This window comes from Oryzias latipes, chromosome 17 (genome assembly GCF_053564925.1).
Source record: "Oryzias latipes strain Hd-rR chromosome 17, Olatipes_Hd-rR_3.1".
Classification (NCBI taxonomy): Eukaryota; Metazoa; Chordata; class Actinopteri; order Beloniformes; family Adrianichthyidae; genus Oryzias; species Oryzias latipes.
Window position 1 is genome coordinate 21754345 of NC_136253.1, and position 17544 is coordinate 21771888.

The 17544-nt window shown below is 37.4% G+C and overlaps 2 protein-coding genes and 1 long non-coding RNA gene across 4 annotated transcripts in view; 1 reads left to right on the top strand and 2 right to left on the bottom strand.

Annotated features, from left to right (window-relative positions):
* Window positions 1-3004, bottom strand: part of LOC101163607 (CTD small phosphatase-like protein) — a 19902-nt gene extending 16898 nt beyond the window's left edge. For both annotated transcript variants that reach the window (XM_023965135.2, XM_023965134.2), the window contains exon 1: window positions 2861-3004. In XM_023965135.2, the coding sequence (XP_023820903.1) occupies window positions 2861-2936 (76 nt within the window). In that variant the 5' untranslated portion in view covers window positions 2937-3004. The remainder of the gene's footprint in view (window positions 1-2860) is intronic.
* Window positions 2975-16552, top strand: hhatla (hedgehog acyltransferase like, a). Its single transcript, XM_004079031.5, has 13 exons — window positions 2975-3117; window positions 7967-8203; window positions 9023-9150; window positions 10096-10163; window positions 10262-10375; window positions 11451-11645; window positions 11779-11988; window positions 12112-12283; window positions 13583-13727; window positions 13823-13858; window positions 13939-14140; window positions 15084-15225; window positions 15388-16552. The coding sequence occupies exons 3-13, from the start codon at window positions 9045-9047 to the stop codon at window positions 15528-15530; spliced, it is 1533 nt and encodes a 510-aa protein (XP_004079079.1). The 5' UTR covers window positions 2975-3117; window positions 7967-8203; window positions 9023-9044; the 3' UTR covers window positions 15531-16552.
* On the bottom strand, window positions 7109-9074 carry LOC110016873 (uncharacterized). The gene is made up of 2 exons (XR_002292180.3): window positions 8854-9074; window positions 7109-8740 (listed from the first exon to the last, which is right to left on the bottom strand). It is a non-coding gene; the product is annotated as an uncharacterized LOC110016873 (long non-coding RNA).
* Window positions 16553-17544: the final 992 nt, after the last annotated feature.

The following is a 17544-nucleotide window of genomic DNA, read 5'->3' on the forward strand; positions in this document are numbered from 1 at the left end:
AAATTACATTTGTTCTCTTTTCTAATCTGAAAATTTAAATGTCAAAAACAAATATAATATTCATCGGAGGGGGACTTTAAACAATTAATGTGATCATTTTAAAAGGTGTGTTCCACTGAAAAGAGGGATGTGTCCCACAGTCAGGAGTTAGAGGACTAATCTGATTTGGTTCCAGAAACAAACTGGCAAGATTAGCAACAGGAGGAAAATTAACATTTGAAAAAGTAAAAATAAATAAATAAATAAAACTCAAAAGCTACAGTTTATGGATTTGTAAAATTTTAAACGTATTCTGTAAAAAAGTGAATGACAAAAATGATCAATTTCAAGTAAAAAAAAAGGTTTTGTTGAAATTTGAATATATGTTAACATCTTTGTGACTTTTTTTTTAACTTCAGAAATTTAAAGACCACAGTGACTACAAACTACTCCTTAAAATAATGTTTAGTTTGCTAAATGAATGCACCTGATTATATATTACAACAACAACAACATGTGTCATTGTCACCCTAAAATTGGTGGTCACTGGTGCCATGGCTAAGTTGGTCTATATATAGGCAGGTGGATAGCAGTCAACCTGTTTAAAGGCTGAGATAAGACATATGACAACCAGCACACACACAAATACAGCAACAACACTATAAATAAAGGTGGTCAATATGACAATCTATTTGTCTGGCACCTGTACATACAGTTAAAAACACAGCACATATGGTAATAAATAAACAAAGCACATTATGTCAAATTACTGTTAAATATGATTACAGTAAGCTTAAAGACAAGTTGACAACAGAATAATTTCTAAAAACAAATTGTTTACACACTTGAAGTGTTTCTTAACCTTTATTGATAATCACACAACCCCTTCCATCATCCTTTGCTGTTTGTTGTCTCAAAAACCAACAGTAGATAGGACAAATCCATACATTTTCCACAATGACAGCAGAATTTTGCTTTGCAGTATAAGGAAAAATTCTGCATAATTCACTCGCAACGCAAATAAAAGTAGACTGAAACAAACACCACCTTCACTGCTCTTCTTTATCCTGTAACTTAACCATGTCCTGCTTTGCATGCTTACTTACCCAGGTGCTATTTTGGAACAGTAGTTAATACACAACTGTGAATTCCACCATGGTGGCATGTGTGCGCAATTATTCAAACACCTCTGTTGGTAAACAATTAAAGAAATGCCAACAAGAACCAATTGCATGAATACCTAAGCAGGAGTATTGTCTGTGACTGACGCTTTTTAATCATCCATTACCCAGAACTTGACTTTGACTTCTGCTTTAACACTTTTAATGCATCTGGAACTTCCCATTACCTGTTAGACAGCCTCCTAATCTAAAGGCTAAAAAATTAAGTTGTTAAAACCTTTAAAAAAAACACACTTTTATTTATTTTTAATAAATGTATTCTTTGTTTGTGAATAAATAATTAATAAATATATTTTAAAAAGTAGTTTATATTAACTGGCTAGTTGCAAAAAGTTACCTCAGATTTAGAAACTCGATGATAAAAATACTTGTAAGGCCTCCATTTAATTTAAATTTGAAGTGCAAGGCCTCAGAGATAATTATTTCCACAATTCCACATTCTATTGATTACAATCTCCAAATACCAATATTTGACAAATAAAAATGACATGTTAGCAATCCCCCCTGATGTCTGTCAATTTCTGACACTATCTCCTGAGAAATAATATAATTTAGCCTGTCACTGAATCAGTACAGATATAAATGCAGCTCTCTTCTTTAATTGTAAAAACGCTCGGAAGTATCACATACCTGCAGCAATCAATCTGATATATTCAAGTCAAAAGGTGTGTAGTAGCTGCTGAGATACATTTGCACCTTCAGGGGAAATGCATTGTTGAGTTGGACTGATTTCAGATCTAGTATTACTAATGATGTAACAAGACAAGGTGAGAGCAGGAAGCAGTGCTCCATACCACACAGATCAGTGTGACCCGGAAAGTGTCATCAAGCCCAAAGAATGGCAGCTGAGGGATCTCAGCAGCTAGGTTCTTGGTATAAATGAATGACCTCCATTTAAGTGAGTTTCATGAAAGAATAATGACTAAATTCCAAAAAGCATTCACGGCCATTTAGAAAAAGAATAAGCCCTATTTATTCTGTAGCTTGATCCAACATTTAAAATAAGCACACTGATATAAATAAGTTTAAAAAACAAAGTCACACCGGGATCAATGTAAACCTAACTTTTGTCTTTTGATTTATTAATACTTGTGGATTTTTAATAACCTGAATCTGTGTTGGTAAAGTATAAATAACCTATCAGAAGATAAGAACTGGATCATAATAATTTAGAAGTAATAATGTCTTTTTGTGATTGAGGGTTAGAATTGAATTAAACAATTAAGTTTGCTGAGTTTCATTTCCAAATCCAATTTACTTTCAAAGTTTAAGGAAAATACGGGATTTTGCGGCTCGGTTTTTACAAGGCATATTCTACTGTTCTCTTGCTTCATCCTGAGGAACCTCTGGCTTATTTTAATAACAAAATACAGCATGCATTTGGCTTTGCGTGGACACAATTCCGACAAATAGTTTATGAGTACTCGTAGTAAACATAAAAACCACCACATGGAAATCCGTTATGTTGTTGTTGCTGAAAATGAAAGGGCTCGGAAAACTACCCAGATTCTTGAATTAGGTTAATTTGATCTATTTTATTAAAGTTTTTGCCAACAAAATATTTTTGACACAGTTTTGACGCAACTGTTTCACGTATGCAACCGGTGCCTCACAACAGTTAGCAAACAAGAGTAAATGCTAACGTCAGGAAAGAAGTTAGCCGCATTTCTTGTTTTGTTTAGTTAGTTGACTTTTCTTACCTTTATCTTGGTTAAAGGAAATTATTTCCTCCTCCTTTGTATTGGGGACCTGGGTTATTATGGACATGTGGTCCATTGAGACGCGTAGTTATTCCTGTTTTGATTCCCAGAATCGTACTTGCTTAGCAGGAGGACGTGCTAGCTACTGTGTCAGCTAGCGGGGTTACGATGAGTACGAACCGCTCGTCCACAAAGCCAGGAAGCCGACCGAGACCAAGCGCCGAGGGAGCGGTGAGAGCCAGCCAGCTAGCACGGAGGTAAATGGAGACGGGTGGTTGGTTGTCATCTACGGCTTTCCGGAAAATACCATCACTACAAACAACTGGTTGAGAGATAACGCCGCAGTCGCGTGAAAACATACAAATAAAATAGACAACTGCTAACAAACTTAAGTTAGCTAATAGCTAGAGTTAGCTCCGAAGCTAGGAAGATCCAAAATATGACGCCGTGTAGGGAGAAGCGCTGCAAACACTCGGAAGACCGCCGGATTGTTGTTTTTGTCCAAGGAACGTGCGCCAAGTACAGTCAAGTTGCTCAAAGTAGGCATCCGCTAGAAAACAATTCACGTCATCTGCCAGCCCGACAATCCCTGTGCAGCAACATGGAGGCTTCATGTATTTTGAGTTGCATCTGAAGCGGGGGCGCTGGGGGGGGGGGGGGGGCGGTGGTTTGTTTCTGTGACGGATTCTTTAAGTTTAAGGCAGGCATAAAAATAATTAAAGAAAAAAAAAGAAAAATAAATCAATAAATAATGAAATAAAATTGCTGCTTCTACTGTACCACTACAGATGAGCGAACCCTACCGCTTACTGCCTTTTGTAACTATTGCATTTTCTTTTTTCGTTATTTATGACTTCCATTTTTTAACGATAAACATCTAATAAATGATTTGTGCTTAAACTGTTTTAGATTTGTACGAAATCGAAAAAGTGTATTTCCATATTTTACTTGACGATCCTTTATAATCCAAACTCTTTCTTTTCTTTTTTGGCCTTTTACACGGTTTTCAACCTTTTCCGGCCCGCCATGCTACGCCATCTGGCGGTCAAACGGGGGAATTACAGCCCCTGGATTTTTCTCAATGTAAGGATGCATTTAGTACGGAGCCCGTTACAAAACTAAAATATATCTCGTTCCCACAGATTAATATCTTTTTCCCACAATTAATATCTGGTTCACACAAGATAATATTCCGTTCCCTCGAAATAAATAATTAGTGCGAACGAAATAATGAAGCCGTGCGAACGGAAGAATTATTCATGTCATAAGTCATTCATAAACACGGATATGCTCTTCCGGCCGCAAAAGCCGCTTTCAGCGGTAACTTCTGTGTCTCTGTGACCCACATTCGTTCAAGAAAGGAAAAAGAAAAACAAGAATGATCAATTTATTATTGTCTTAATGAATATAAGAAAAGTATCATAAGATTTATGATACCTAGGCTTGCTGCTTTGCCACACGATTTACCGAACATAGCTCCACTGCGGAGCTCTTTTGCTTGTCATGCCGGCATTCGGGCAGCTGGCTGGCCGGTAGATGGACAGCTAGCTGATATTGTAGTTTAGGGTCGAATAGGAATGATAATATTCAGGACTTGTCTTTAGCAGTTGCTTTAAATTCGAAGGCTAATAGGCTACATGCTAACTAGCCGATCATTATAGATAATTTATTCTGTTATTCATGTCATAGATTTACAGCAGATACCCTCACATTTCTGTCTGTGTGTCTCATTATATTGCATTGAAGACACGGAGGATGATTGGAGATCAGACAAAAGAATCTGTAATCACGTTCATTCACATCCTGGTGGTACGCTCTCTGTCCATCTTGCTGCAAAAGCAGCTTTCTGCCACTACTTCCTGTGAGCATTCAATGGGGTAAAAATAAAAGCAATAATGATCGATCTGTTATTGTCTCGATTAAAATCAGAAAAATATCATAAGATTAGGCTGGCTGCTTCGCCTACCGGACTTAACTCTAACTGCAACACAACAACATTAACCGCAGCATAACAGAAATGACGGGAAAGGAGGACTTTTTTCCTTCAAGCGGAGAAAAATTAATTCAGTTTCAAACTATTCGCCGCTCCTGAGAGTTACGTGATATTTTTACTAAATGGTGTTTTCTTACTAGATAACGTAATTTCTTTCAAATGTACGTTTATCTAAAGATATAAATTTACCCAGCGAGAGATGCGCTGCCGCCACTAACATTTTACATGCGTGTTTATATCATAATTTACGGTAGACATGCTCAGCGAACACAGAAGACAAATATGTTTTCTAATTTAGTTTCTGTACATTACCACAGTGAATTTTAAATAAAACAACTCAGATGCCATTGAAGTGCAGACTTTCAGCTTTTATTCCATGGGTTGAACAAAAAGATTGCATAAAAATGTGAAAAACTAACGCATTTTTTAAAAACAATCTCTTCATTTTATGGGCTCGTAAGTAATTGGACAATTGACTTCCATGCTATTGCATGGGCAGGTGTGGGCTATTCCCTTGTCATGTCATTATGAGTGAAGCAGATAAAAGGCCTGGAGTTGATTAGGAGACTCGTGCTTGCATTTTGAAGATTTTGCTGTGAACAGACAACATGCGGTCAAAGGAGCTCTCCATTCAGGTGAAATGAGCCATCATTAAGCTGAGAGAACAGAAAAAAACATGCGAGAAATTGCTACAGCATTAGGAGTGGCAAAATCAACTGTCCTTTGTACCGGCCGTACAAAGGACCTTTCTGACAACTTTGGCAAAATTTGAAATATAACAAGATCTAACGACACGACATGGGTAAATGATGTAGCTAACGACACTAGCAACGGTTGCTAAGGATTTTCCTGACGACACGGGGAAACGACTTAGCAAAGACACTAGCAACCGTTGCTAAGGACTTTTCTGACGCCTTAATAATGAGACGACATGGGGAAACGACAATAATAAAGACAAATGCAAAGTTTTAAGCATAAAGCAAGCATATATATCACAAAGCAAATACAAAGTCATAATCAAAGAAGCATGGGCACCGAGAAGATATTGCTTTGTAGTACATAGACATGAACCAATGTTCAATGAACACGTTCAGTAGATATAGACAATGGACCCAAAACATAGACAGTGGACGCAAAAACATATTTTCATATTTTTGGCACAAATGGAACCTCATATGGCAGAGCATTCAGAAGGAGAAAACCCAGCATCTGGGGATGTCCATGAGTTCAGGACTTCAGGCTGTCATTGCCAACAAAGGGTTTTCAACCAAATATTAGTAATGACCCTTTTATTTTCAGTTATTTAATTTGTCCAATTACTTACAAGCCCATGAAATGCAATGATTGTGTTTAAAAAATGCTTTAGTTGTTCACATTTTTATGCAATCTTTTTGTTCAACCCATGGAATAAAAGCTGAAAGTCTGCACTTCAATGGCATCTGAGTTGTTTTATTCAAAAGTCACTGTGGTAATGTACAGAAACTAAATTAGAAAGAATGTGTCTCTGTCCATTACACTTGGTAATGTGTTCGATCCATTTGACTTTGCTGTAACTCCACTGATAGTGATCACCTCCGAGTCACTCGAGTCAGAAGTGACATGTTCCTCAGCTGTAAAAACCCTCATACTCTTTCTGTTAAAGTCGTTGTGCTTTGGGTAATGCCGTTGGGTTGTTTCTTTTGTATGTAGTGTGAGCCCTGGAGCCACAAAAGTTTAGGTAACAGCAATTACAACAATTTTTAGATGGTGTTCATGTAAGAAAAATTAATGTAAGGGTCAAACGTTCTAAGACAAGTGTGTTTGCTGCTTTGATTAAATACCTTAAATAATAATAATGCATTAAGTGAATTTCTAGAACATTATTATGGAAACACTATGACAGATCAATAACATAATATCACACACCAGAACTCTTCATAAAATAGCTTTACAACTACGAACATGCATAAAAAGGAGTAGAAAGATAACAAAATCCTTATTCCTATACCGTTTCATACACTATAGTACAGTTGGCAAATATTGCTAAACCTGAATAAATTAGCAGAATGTGGGCTGTAATTATAGACTTGTTTGTTTTATTAATCCAAGAACGACATGATTCAAGGTAATAGCACATGACACTAAAAATAAGTAAAATTAGCAAAACATTATAGAGGTGGGTCTCAATAAATAAGATAATCATGTATAAGTTGGTTTCTAAAAGTTTTTTAGCTGAAAAGAGTAAAAGATATGGAAAAATGACTCCCAGACTCATATTTTTTGGGAAATTTTTCAATTTAATGACAAATTTCAGCAAATGAAAACCCCTAATCCACTACCTCTTAAAATCAGAAAAACATTTAAAGATCAATTTCAAACTTGATGTATTATAGTCAGACAACTGACAGTGGATGTTAATGGAAGCTCAAGGTTTCTATAACAGCAGCCTTCAGCTCGGCAAAGTTAGATTTTCTGTCTGATTTTCCTCTTTACAGGTGAATTTGCTGTTCAGTCAGTGATGAGATCACCTGTTCTTACGCAGGGGATCAGAAATATAAACTGTTACATCGACAGACTTTCTATTAATTTTGTTTATTATGATCCAAAGTTATGTATCATTTAAAAAGCTGTATTTGTACCTTTTTTTAGTTTGATTTCAACGTAACGTTGTAAGGTTTTAATGTGCCCAAGTTGACACAGCTGTTCAATACCTATTTAAAAAAAAAACTCATTTTAAAAAACTATTTCCTGAGCTTAAGCCTGTACTACAATTTTTAAAAGAGTTGGAAAAAAACACATCAAAAAGTTAATGTAAACAAAAAAACTAGTTACCGGTAATTTATTTACAAAAAACTAAATTACACCTAAACAGGTCACATTTGTTTACATATTTTCCATCCAATTCTAGTTAACACAATTAATGACAAGTATTTAATACAGGAAGAAATGCATTATGAACAAATACATTAAAACGCAACCAAAATTATTGAATATCATCTGAATTCCTGCCCATTGATACTCTATAAATTCTAGGACCCTTAAATGTTCCAAACATGTGTCCGATTTTCTTAGTCTACAACAGATTACCGGTAGTATTTTGCTACTGTTCTGAATTGCACTTTCTCTCCAATTAGAAATGATGGACTCTGCGTGGAGCACCTCACACCGCAATCCTTCAGTGAAGGATAAATATATCCTCCTCCTCCTCCTCTTCCTCCTCTTCCTTACGTTGTGTCCGCAACATCTCGGCTGGCTGAGGCTGACTGATCGCAGCGGCAGCCGCAAAGCCGCACAGGACGGATGGATTAGTCTCCTTGCTGTGGCTGCCACTCTCTGGACTTCTTTTCCTTTTTATTTGCTGCTCCAACAAGGTTAGTAGGAGAAAAACACATCATCGTTTTCTATCAAAAGAAATGCAAAAAGGTGTTTTCTCTCTCAGAGTGTAGGAAAACCTGAATTTGTATGCGGGACACTTTGCTGGATCTCCCAACACCAAAAAGAAAAAGTAAACTGCCATGTTTACTTCTTAGCATGCTGGACAGTTAGTCCAACTCCTTGGACCGCAGCTCAGCGCTCTGAATGGATTTGACACACACTTTAATTGTCGCAAACGCCGACCCAGCCTGCGCCTTTTTCCTCCTGCTTCACTGCACCATTCTTGGTCATTTCAGCGAGGGCTAATTATTCCGTGAAGTGAGTCCCCGGCGCGGCACAGATCACATTGCAGCTGCCCTGCTGCAGAGCAGACCAACTGCGAGAGCTATAATAGGAAGGAGGGGTAGAGTTGCGCAGCTGACAGTGCTGATTCCGAGGTGCCAGAGCTCTGCAGTCCCATTTAAGTCCAGGGTCTGTCCACTCTAAAGTCTTCCTGGAAAACGCCATCCACAAGACAAAACCATTGATTCTCACTGAATAGTAAAAGCACAGAAATTAATATTAAACGTTTTTCAGCGAGGCTGTTTGTAAAAATGCAAACATTACTTTTTTTTAAGGAGTGATATAAATGGCTCCGCTGACTTACCAGACACATTGTTCAGATCACATGGCAGTTTCTGAGAAAAGACAGTCAAACTGTACCCTTTTTATGAGTTCACTTTCCTCTGTAACCTGAATCTGTGCCTTTATATTCACGCCCACAAAGTTTTCTTAAGGTCAGATTCTGCTATACTAACTTTTGTTCAACCTGTTAGTGTTCCAGCTTCCAGATTCACCATGGGGATCAAGGCTGCTCTCCCCAGATATGAGCTCTTTCTCTACTCCGCTGTGCTTGGGGTGGCACTGATATGGGCTGGCAGTTGGATATCTGAAGCCTCAAGTGGTGAGGGCCCAACCGAAGATGTCAAATAATCACCAAACGTCTATGAATCTTTCGAACATTTCAAAAAATACCTTTTTTTGGGTGACGTAAATGGCCCACAATAATTTAAAAACATTAAACATTGCATTTATGTGGGGAAAAAAACACTTTTAGTTCAGAATATTTACAAATGTTTACAATGTTGCAGCGTTTGTGGAAATGAAAAAATATGTGGAACATAGCTCAGCCTTTGGATTAAAAAGAGGTCACTTTCCCCGCTGGGATTTCCTGCCTGTCCTTATGAAAGTTAAGACAATTTAGAGATGATCCACTTCATTTTTCATTATTTTCTGATTGACACATTTAAAAGAAAAGACAACAGAAAGACAGTGTTTTCTCCTTTACAGATAATTAAATCCTTAAGCAGCGCTGATGTGAACAGACTGAGTGTAATCTGGTGGCTGCTACTGTCTTTCACAATACGACAGACTAGATGCACTGAGTTCAGCTTTGAAGTCCATGTTTTTAACTTTTCTGCCTAAATGGACCTGTCTCCTGGTCTGATCCTACAAGAACACTAAATACTTTGAACAGAAGTGAGGGAAGACTCAGGCTTTTACATCAAGTGGGAGTAGTGCCTCATCATCTCTGCTGTTCTGACTTTGATTTGTGGTTATCTTATCTTTTTTTTGAAATTTTAAATCAGCTTTATGATCAGTTTATTGTTTTTTGATATAAAAGTGCTCTGGCTTATCAGAGAGAAACTTTTAAAGTCATGAGGGAAATTATTGTTTATTATAATAAAGTGATTAAGTAAAGCCTGGACTTTAAAAATACTCACAGAAACTCGGATTTTATTTCATACAAAGAAGATTCAAATCATTATTTAAATGTCCTTCCTTCTGTACAGATTTATTCCTTTTGTGTTTTAATTATTATTATTATTTTTATTTATTTCATTTTTAGAAAATGTGAACAAAAAGACCTTCAAAGAAAGTGTGAAACCAGGATGGCATTACTTTGGAAGGAAAATGGTAAGTCCTTCAAGCTGGGCTCCATGATTTTGCTGTCAAACCTGTGACTCGTAAATTTCTGGGGTCAGTTTTCACTAATGCATCTTCATCCCCTGCAGGATGCAGCGGATTTCGAGTGGATGATGTGGTTCTCCACGTTCCGGAATCACATCCTCTTTGCTCTCGTTGGTCATGTGATCTTTGCCAAGATCTTTACAATCATCGCTCCAAAGGTGCGCATGGGTTTTATAGGGATATGTGATTAAAATGAATAAAAACACACATTATTTTTAATAAGACTTTATCTTATTAGTTCTCTTAGTCACACATCATGTTGTCATAAATTGTGAAAAGTCCCACTCCAATCATTTGATCTATTGTAAAAGCATTCCCAGTGGTCTTTTAAATATGACTATGATTTTCCCATTTTAAAAAAAACATGGCATATCTTCTGCAGAGGTCCAGTGCTTCATCAAAAATTTGCCTTTGAGTTGTGACTGTTGGCGCAGTGTGAGTCTTTCCTCATTTCCCATCATCCCTTTGTATACACTCGCTAGCTTACAGCCCCAATTTAACCTTAGTGGTGCAAGAAAAATGGCTAGAAATATTGGAGATTCTGGTCCGAATTCACAACAATTTGAATATTGAAATACTCAGAAATAGTTTTAATCTTAATTTTTTTCATATATGTCCTCCCTCATGAGAAAAATGCCTCAAAAACACGTTAAAAACAATTGAGTCAGTCTTTAAATACAAAAAGGTCTTCCTCCAACCAAACCATTGGCACGTTAAATGGATTATGTGATAACACATGCAAAGCTGACAAGAATGGCCTTAACTGTTGCTTGAACAGATCACACTTCATCTTCTACCCCCTTCTTACCCAAATATTACCGAGTAGCTTGTTCTAGCGAGTGTTTTGACACATTCCTTATGAGCTTCTTCTCCAAATGCTATGTGCTCTTACAAGGTGCCATATCTTAAATCGTCAGTTCTATGAAGACAGGATCAAATTTCTGAAGGGCTGCAGGAGCATGACACTTTACATACAAAGGTGTGGATGTAACATTGACGCTTTTTTGTTGTTTATGAGGACGATTTGCTCAAGCAATTGTAACATACCAATAAATAATTCTCTAAATATTCTTGGGTTTATTGAATTTTCAAAAGTTTTATCTAACTGTCTGTTTTTTAGAGATGTCATTAGTTTGGTTCTCTGTATTTCTGCATTTGTGTCACTGAATTCCGACTTGTTGCAGCGATCTGTGTGACGCTCAGTCATTAATACTGGCTCCATTTTACCCACAGCACAGATCCCTGATCTTTGGCATGTACGGCGGCTTGGCGGTCCTGGTCACAATGGGCTGGACCTTCATGGCTCTGGTTCTGTCTCACTGCATTATACTCTACAGTGTTGCTCTGGTCAAGAAGAAATGGATGTGCTTCGCTGCAGGCTTGAGCACACTGGCCTCCATTAAGCTGGAGCCATATAACAGCTGGCAGGTGAATTTCACAAACGCTGTTGGCTCATTTGCAATGAATTGTGGGTGCTGATGACTGTGTGTACAATTTCCGTTCCAAATTCACTATGGTGGAGTGGTGAAGACAGATACTGATGTGACTCTGACTCTTGCAGGAGGCGTTGGTGACTGGCTCTTTTGATCTGCAAGATGTCCTGTTTTATGGAGGCTGTGGCTTCAGCATCATGCGCTGTATGAGCTTTGCTTTAGAGAACTGTGAGAAGAAGGATGGCAACTACACATTCTGTGATCTGCTAAAGTACAACTTCTACCTCCCATTCTTCTTTTTTGGTCCAATCATGACTTTTGACCGCTACCATGTCCAGGTGAGGTTTCGATACTTACCCCCGAGGACAACTTCTCTGTACGTTTTGGAAAACTGTTCGTGAACCAAACTATGTTAAATGGGACATCAGAAGTTTGAAGTACTGATTGATGACTTTGCACAGGCAAACAACACTCAGCTTACTCGTAAGGAGAGGGAGATGTGGAACATCACCACCAAGGCTTTGCTACACCTGGGGGTCATACTGGTGGTGGATGTCTTCTTCCACTATCTCTACATCCTGACGATTCCCAGTGACATGAAGCTGGTCACCAAGCTGTCTGACTGGTGTCTGGGTAAGTGGCCTCGAACTAACAGTAATACTTGTTTGTTTTGATGAATAATCCAGTATTGTTTACAAATAGAATTTTTAAAGAGAATTATTTATTTTTGCTAATTGTTTGGCATTTGTGTAACCACATTGTTAGACTAATTTATTGAAATCCATTTTTATTTAGTTACATTTGGTTTTATTTGTAATTGTGGCTTTAACCTAAACTAAATAGGTTATTGTCGAGAAGACCATTCTTCTCCTAGTGGATGATTGAGAAACAATTTAAAATACATCCAATGGAATAATACATATATTGGATTCTATCAGTCTGCTGTTTGAATTTTCACATGGATTTTCTTTCTCATTTGTCAAAATATTCACTGTTTTAAAATCATTTATGAAACGCTTCTGGAAACTCATTTACAAATCTTGGACACTTACAACCATTGAAAACATTGAAAAAAAACAAATAAATAACCCTGTTTACAGATTTTATTATTTGTTAAAGTCCCACACCAATGAAAACCATTTTTTTCCGTTTTTTATATGTTCTTGTGACATTTTTCTCATGATAGAGGAGATAAATTAAGAAAAGGAAAATGAAAATTGGTTTTCTGAGTATTTTTTTATGTGTTGTGAATCAGAAGCAGACAAAAAATGATTTTTGAAAAAGGACGTATTTGTGATGTAGGAAATACGCATGGCTGGCCACAAGCTCCCTGTTCCACTCTATACTGATACAGACAAATAGATCCGTGTGCGTCTTTATTTTCCTCATTCGAGCTGCCTTCTTCTTCAAAACTGTACGTCTGGATAGCTCCAGTATTGTTCACCATTTTTGTTACACAGCTAATGTTAGGTTGGTGGTGTGAGGGGCTGTAAGCTAGCGGGAGAGTGTAAACAGAGAACTCCCAGCAACAGGGAGAGGAGGTTATCTCGAAACCAACAGTCCTCCCCAAAACTTAACTTCTGCCGCTCTGGAGAAACTATATCCAAGAAAACAACACAGGTTTTTTGATTTGGCTAAAAATGAAATGATCATAATTAAAAGACTACAAGAAACACTTTAAAAATAGATCAAAAGATGATCGGAGTGGGTTTTTTAGTAGTTTACAGCAAAGAGTTTAGCATTTTTGTCTTCCCAAAAACACCTAAAGTGAATGTTAACATTAAAATATTTTAGTGTCTCTTCAGTTGTTGTTTTTTCTAGATTTGCAAAATTAACGTTCTTCTTGGTGATCTGTTTGGTGAACTAAGTCCTCAGTAAAAAAAAAATAGAAAGCAGAAATCAAAGTGATATTGTTTTTTCTGGGGTTTGTAGCTGGATTGGCCTATTCCAACCTGGTGTACGACTGGGTGAAAGCAGCTGTGATGTTTGGCGTTATCAACACTGTGGCCACTCTAGACCACCTGGACCCCCCTCAGCCTCCCAAATGTATCACCATGCTCTACGTCTTCGCCGAAACGTATGCCTCCAAAGCAGTTTTTGTTTCTCACTTAAACTTGAACATTTTTTGAAAATAAAATCAAGACAACTCATTCTCATATTTGTCTTTTGCAGGCACTTTGACAGAGGCATCAACGACTGGCTCTGCAAGTGAGTATTCCATGAGAATCTGATCTGTACTGGATGACTTTTCTTTTCAGTTAGTGTAAATCAATGTTGAAATATTCCAGGTACGTCTATGACTACATCGGATGCGATCACGACAACATCTTCAAAGAACTTCTCGCAACAATCTGCACCTTTGCAGTCACCACCCTGTGGCTGGGGCCATGTGAGCTGGTGTACATTTGGTCGTTTTTCAACTGCTTTGGCCTCAACTTTGAGCTGTGGGTGGCCAAATTCTTCTCCCTTCCACCATTTTCTATGATAGAGGTGGGACTTACTGACACTTCAGCTCTATAAATGTACATTAAAAAATGTTCCTCTTTGCTGCAAAATGTTTACCAAAAACTGTAAGTCAAGCCTTTAAAGTCCCACGCAAACCATCTTTTGATGTTTTCCAAAAGCACTCCCAGTGATCTTTAAAGTTTGATAATGCAAACAAAAAAAGTTGTTTTCTAGGATATAATTTCTGCAGAGCGGCATCAGTTCAGTTAAAATTCGACTCAGCACTGCACAGAGTAAGCCTTCCCCACTTCCCATCATCCCTTTGTTTACACTCAACCCCAACATAACAGCTATCCAGCCGTACAGTTTTGAGCCAGATGCCAGCTTGGACAAGGAAAAAGAAGACTTTTGTGGATCCATTTGTCTGCAAGTGGATGCGTCAAATGGAATGAATCAGGGAACTTATGACCTGCAGTTGTAGGTTCTGTATCACACCTATAAGCTTTTTCCAGTGGCATTTTTTTCCCTTCAATTGCTCCTATTTCACAATGATGTGAATAAAGAAATACTCAGAAATGCAGTTTCAATTTTAATTTTCTTAATATATGTTCTCCGCCATGAAAGAAATGCCACTAAAACATGTTAAAAACACTAAAAACACGATTTTCATCGAAGTGACAATAACAATTTAAGTCCAGGCTGAAAACTACTTTATTTATATCAGTATTCGATACAAGTAAGCGTTTTCTTTGCATGCACTCTTCTTTTTTAGTTTGGTATGAAGTCATTTATAGTTTTACTTATTTTCCTTTGATTTCTCTTTTAGGTGGGATTCTAGTGTCTGGCTGTAATTGTTATTTTGCTTTCAATTTGTCTTTTTTACAAAGCATTTAGCAATATTTGGATTATGTATTGCACTTTACAAACACACGTACCTTTATAGTCCTGCAGAATTAACAACTTTCCTATGTATGTCTTTTGTGTTCAGGGAAGTATGGGTGAAGCTATGTCTCGCAGGATTAGAGGAGTTTTCAATGCCGCCAACTTCTGGGCCATTGTTCTCTACAACGTTCTGTCTCTGAACAGTTTGGAGTTTGCTAAAACTGTGGGCAGAAGACTGATTTTCAAAGGTACAAAGCAAAGCCAACATTGCTTTATTCTCTCCACCCTTCAGAGATCACATACAGTACCTTTTTGCTTATCGCTATCCTGGCCCAGCACAAACATTTGAAGTCACGCTTGCTTTGCTGATAAATCTTTTTCCCTTTTTTTTTGTCTTCTGTCCCTATCAGGATTTCCGCTGTCAACGCTGTCTGTGCTGTTTGTCACCTACTGTGGTGTGCAGCTGGTGAAGGAGAGAGAGCGGCAGCAAGCCCTGCAAGAGGAACCAGAGCCTGCGACGCCCGTGGATGGTGCCAAGGAGAAGGCAGAATAGTCAGGCAGGAAGAGAAAACAAGAGTTTTTCAGGCTTCTCGGTGTTACAGGGCCTTGTATGATTCCATCCTCGGCTCTGACAACAGTGATAGAACCAGATGGGATGCCCGCCAGCATCTCTGCTGTTCCTTAACCGGCATTTTAGCTTTTGCTGCCAGAAGAAAAATGATATTTTAATTATCCCGAAGTGCACTTGCTGTTGATAATCAACACATCCTGTGGTACAAAAAGTGCATTTTGTATTTCTATTTAACAAAAAAGTGTATATTTTCTCTGGTTACAAGCCAGCAAAACTTTATTCTAAAATACAAAAACTTTCCTTTTGAATGATTGTCAACACATTTAGTTTTATCATGTTTTAATTAACCATTTGTTGTATTTAGTTTACCTTTATTGTCACAATTGTCAAATCCACAGACATATAAAGCTTGAAAACAACTAACCCTTGTGCTATCCTGGTCAAGATGAACATTGACATGTTCTCCCTACCATGACAAAGGTGGATAAAGGTGGAAAGATTTCACGTTATCTATGGACTCCAGTGATGATCACAAATCATTATAAAAAATAAAAGGTTTAGCGCACTGTCTTGTGCGTTTAGATGACCCCACTCCCAATGTTAAAGTCCCTAGGATAGCACAAGGGCTAACAAACAGAATGTAATAAGAAAACCAAAGAAAAGGTGCTCAACAAGTGTCAAAACTGTATGTTAACTTTGAGTATGTGTTATGTCAAGGTGTTAACGAACCGAGTGTACTTGAGTCCCTGTCCAGAAAGTCATTGTTTTATTCCATAGGAAGCCATTTCTAGGATACTAACCTATGTCTTTTGATAAGAAAGGCAAAACTCCCTGGAGAGAATGTGGGTCACCTTTGACCTGCTTGTCGTTCAAAGCTAGTCATTGTCTTTAGTGTAGCATGCAACATAATAAAGATTCTATTGTGTTTTACTCTATTTTTTCCATAAAGTTATTTTAATTTAAGACCTTTCGCTTGAAATAAAGATTTTTTTTTGTCTCGCAAAGCACTGATGTGATCTTTTGTGGTTTCTTGTAAAAGTAAAAAAAAAAATCCCAACAGCTAAATTCATGTGAATTTTATTTATTTAATTAAAACCAATAACAAAAACAAAACAATACAACACGAAAGCTTTTTACTTAATTAATGAAGCAATTGGTACACTGTATTTTCTTCTCTCAAAAATTATAAGAAGAAAAAGGCACAACAGATAGCGTACACTTACAAATGTGAATTCCTTAGTTCAAACATCTAACATAACTGTCAAAAACAGAGAAAATAACCAACATGTTATATTTTATATAACTTTTGGACTATTACAATTTTAACACATTTTTAAGTATGGTTATTTCATTCATTCATTCATCTTCTAAGTTATTTTGTCCCTTTCGGAGTCACAGGGCTGCTGGAGCCTATCCCAGCAATGATGTAACTACTTCTACTGAACTTTAGGCCAGCGAGGACATGTTTTTTGGAGTAATTAATCACACAAACCTTGATATACAAATTTTGGAAGTTTGGTGGCGGGTGGACTATGGCGAGGGACTGATGTCCACCTCCATTTCCAACATGACTGGGCACCAGTGTACCAAGTAAGGGCAGCAAGCAAAGATATTTGCTTATGAAGCTATGAACACTGATGTCTGTTGAAATAAGGTATGTTTTTTTTTACTTGACAAATACACAAGTCAGAAATACTGTTTTTCTTTGAGTATTTAAATATTGTAATTAAAAGCAGAAATGATCTAATGGGAGCAGTCTTATTAAGTTTGCTATGTGCAGATATTTCTCACTGTCTTAGCCCTTGTGCTACCCTTTGACCCCACCCTTACATTGACGTGTTCTCCCTACCATGATGAAGGTGAAGAGGATTCATGTAATCCATGGACACCAGTGAAGATCACAAATCATTGAAGAAAAAAGGTTCAGCGTACTGTCTTGTGGGGTCTAGATGACCCAACTCCCAATTGTAAAGTGCCTAGGATAGCACAAGGTTTA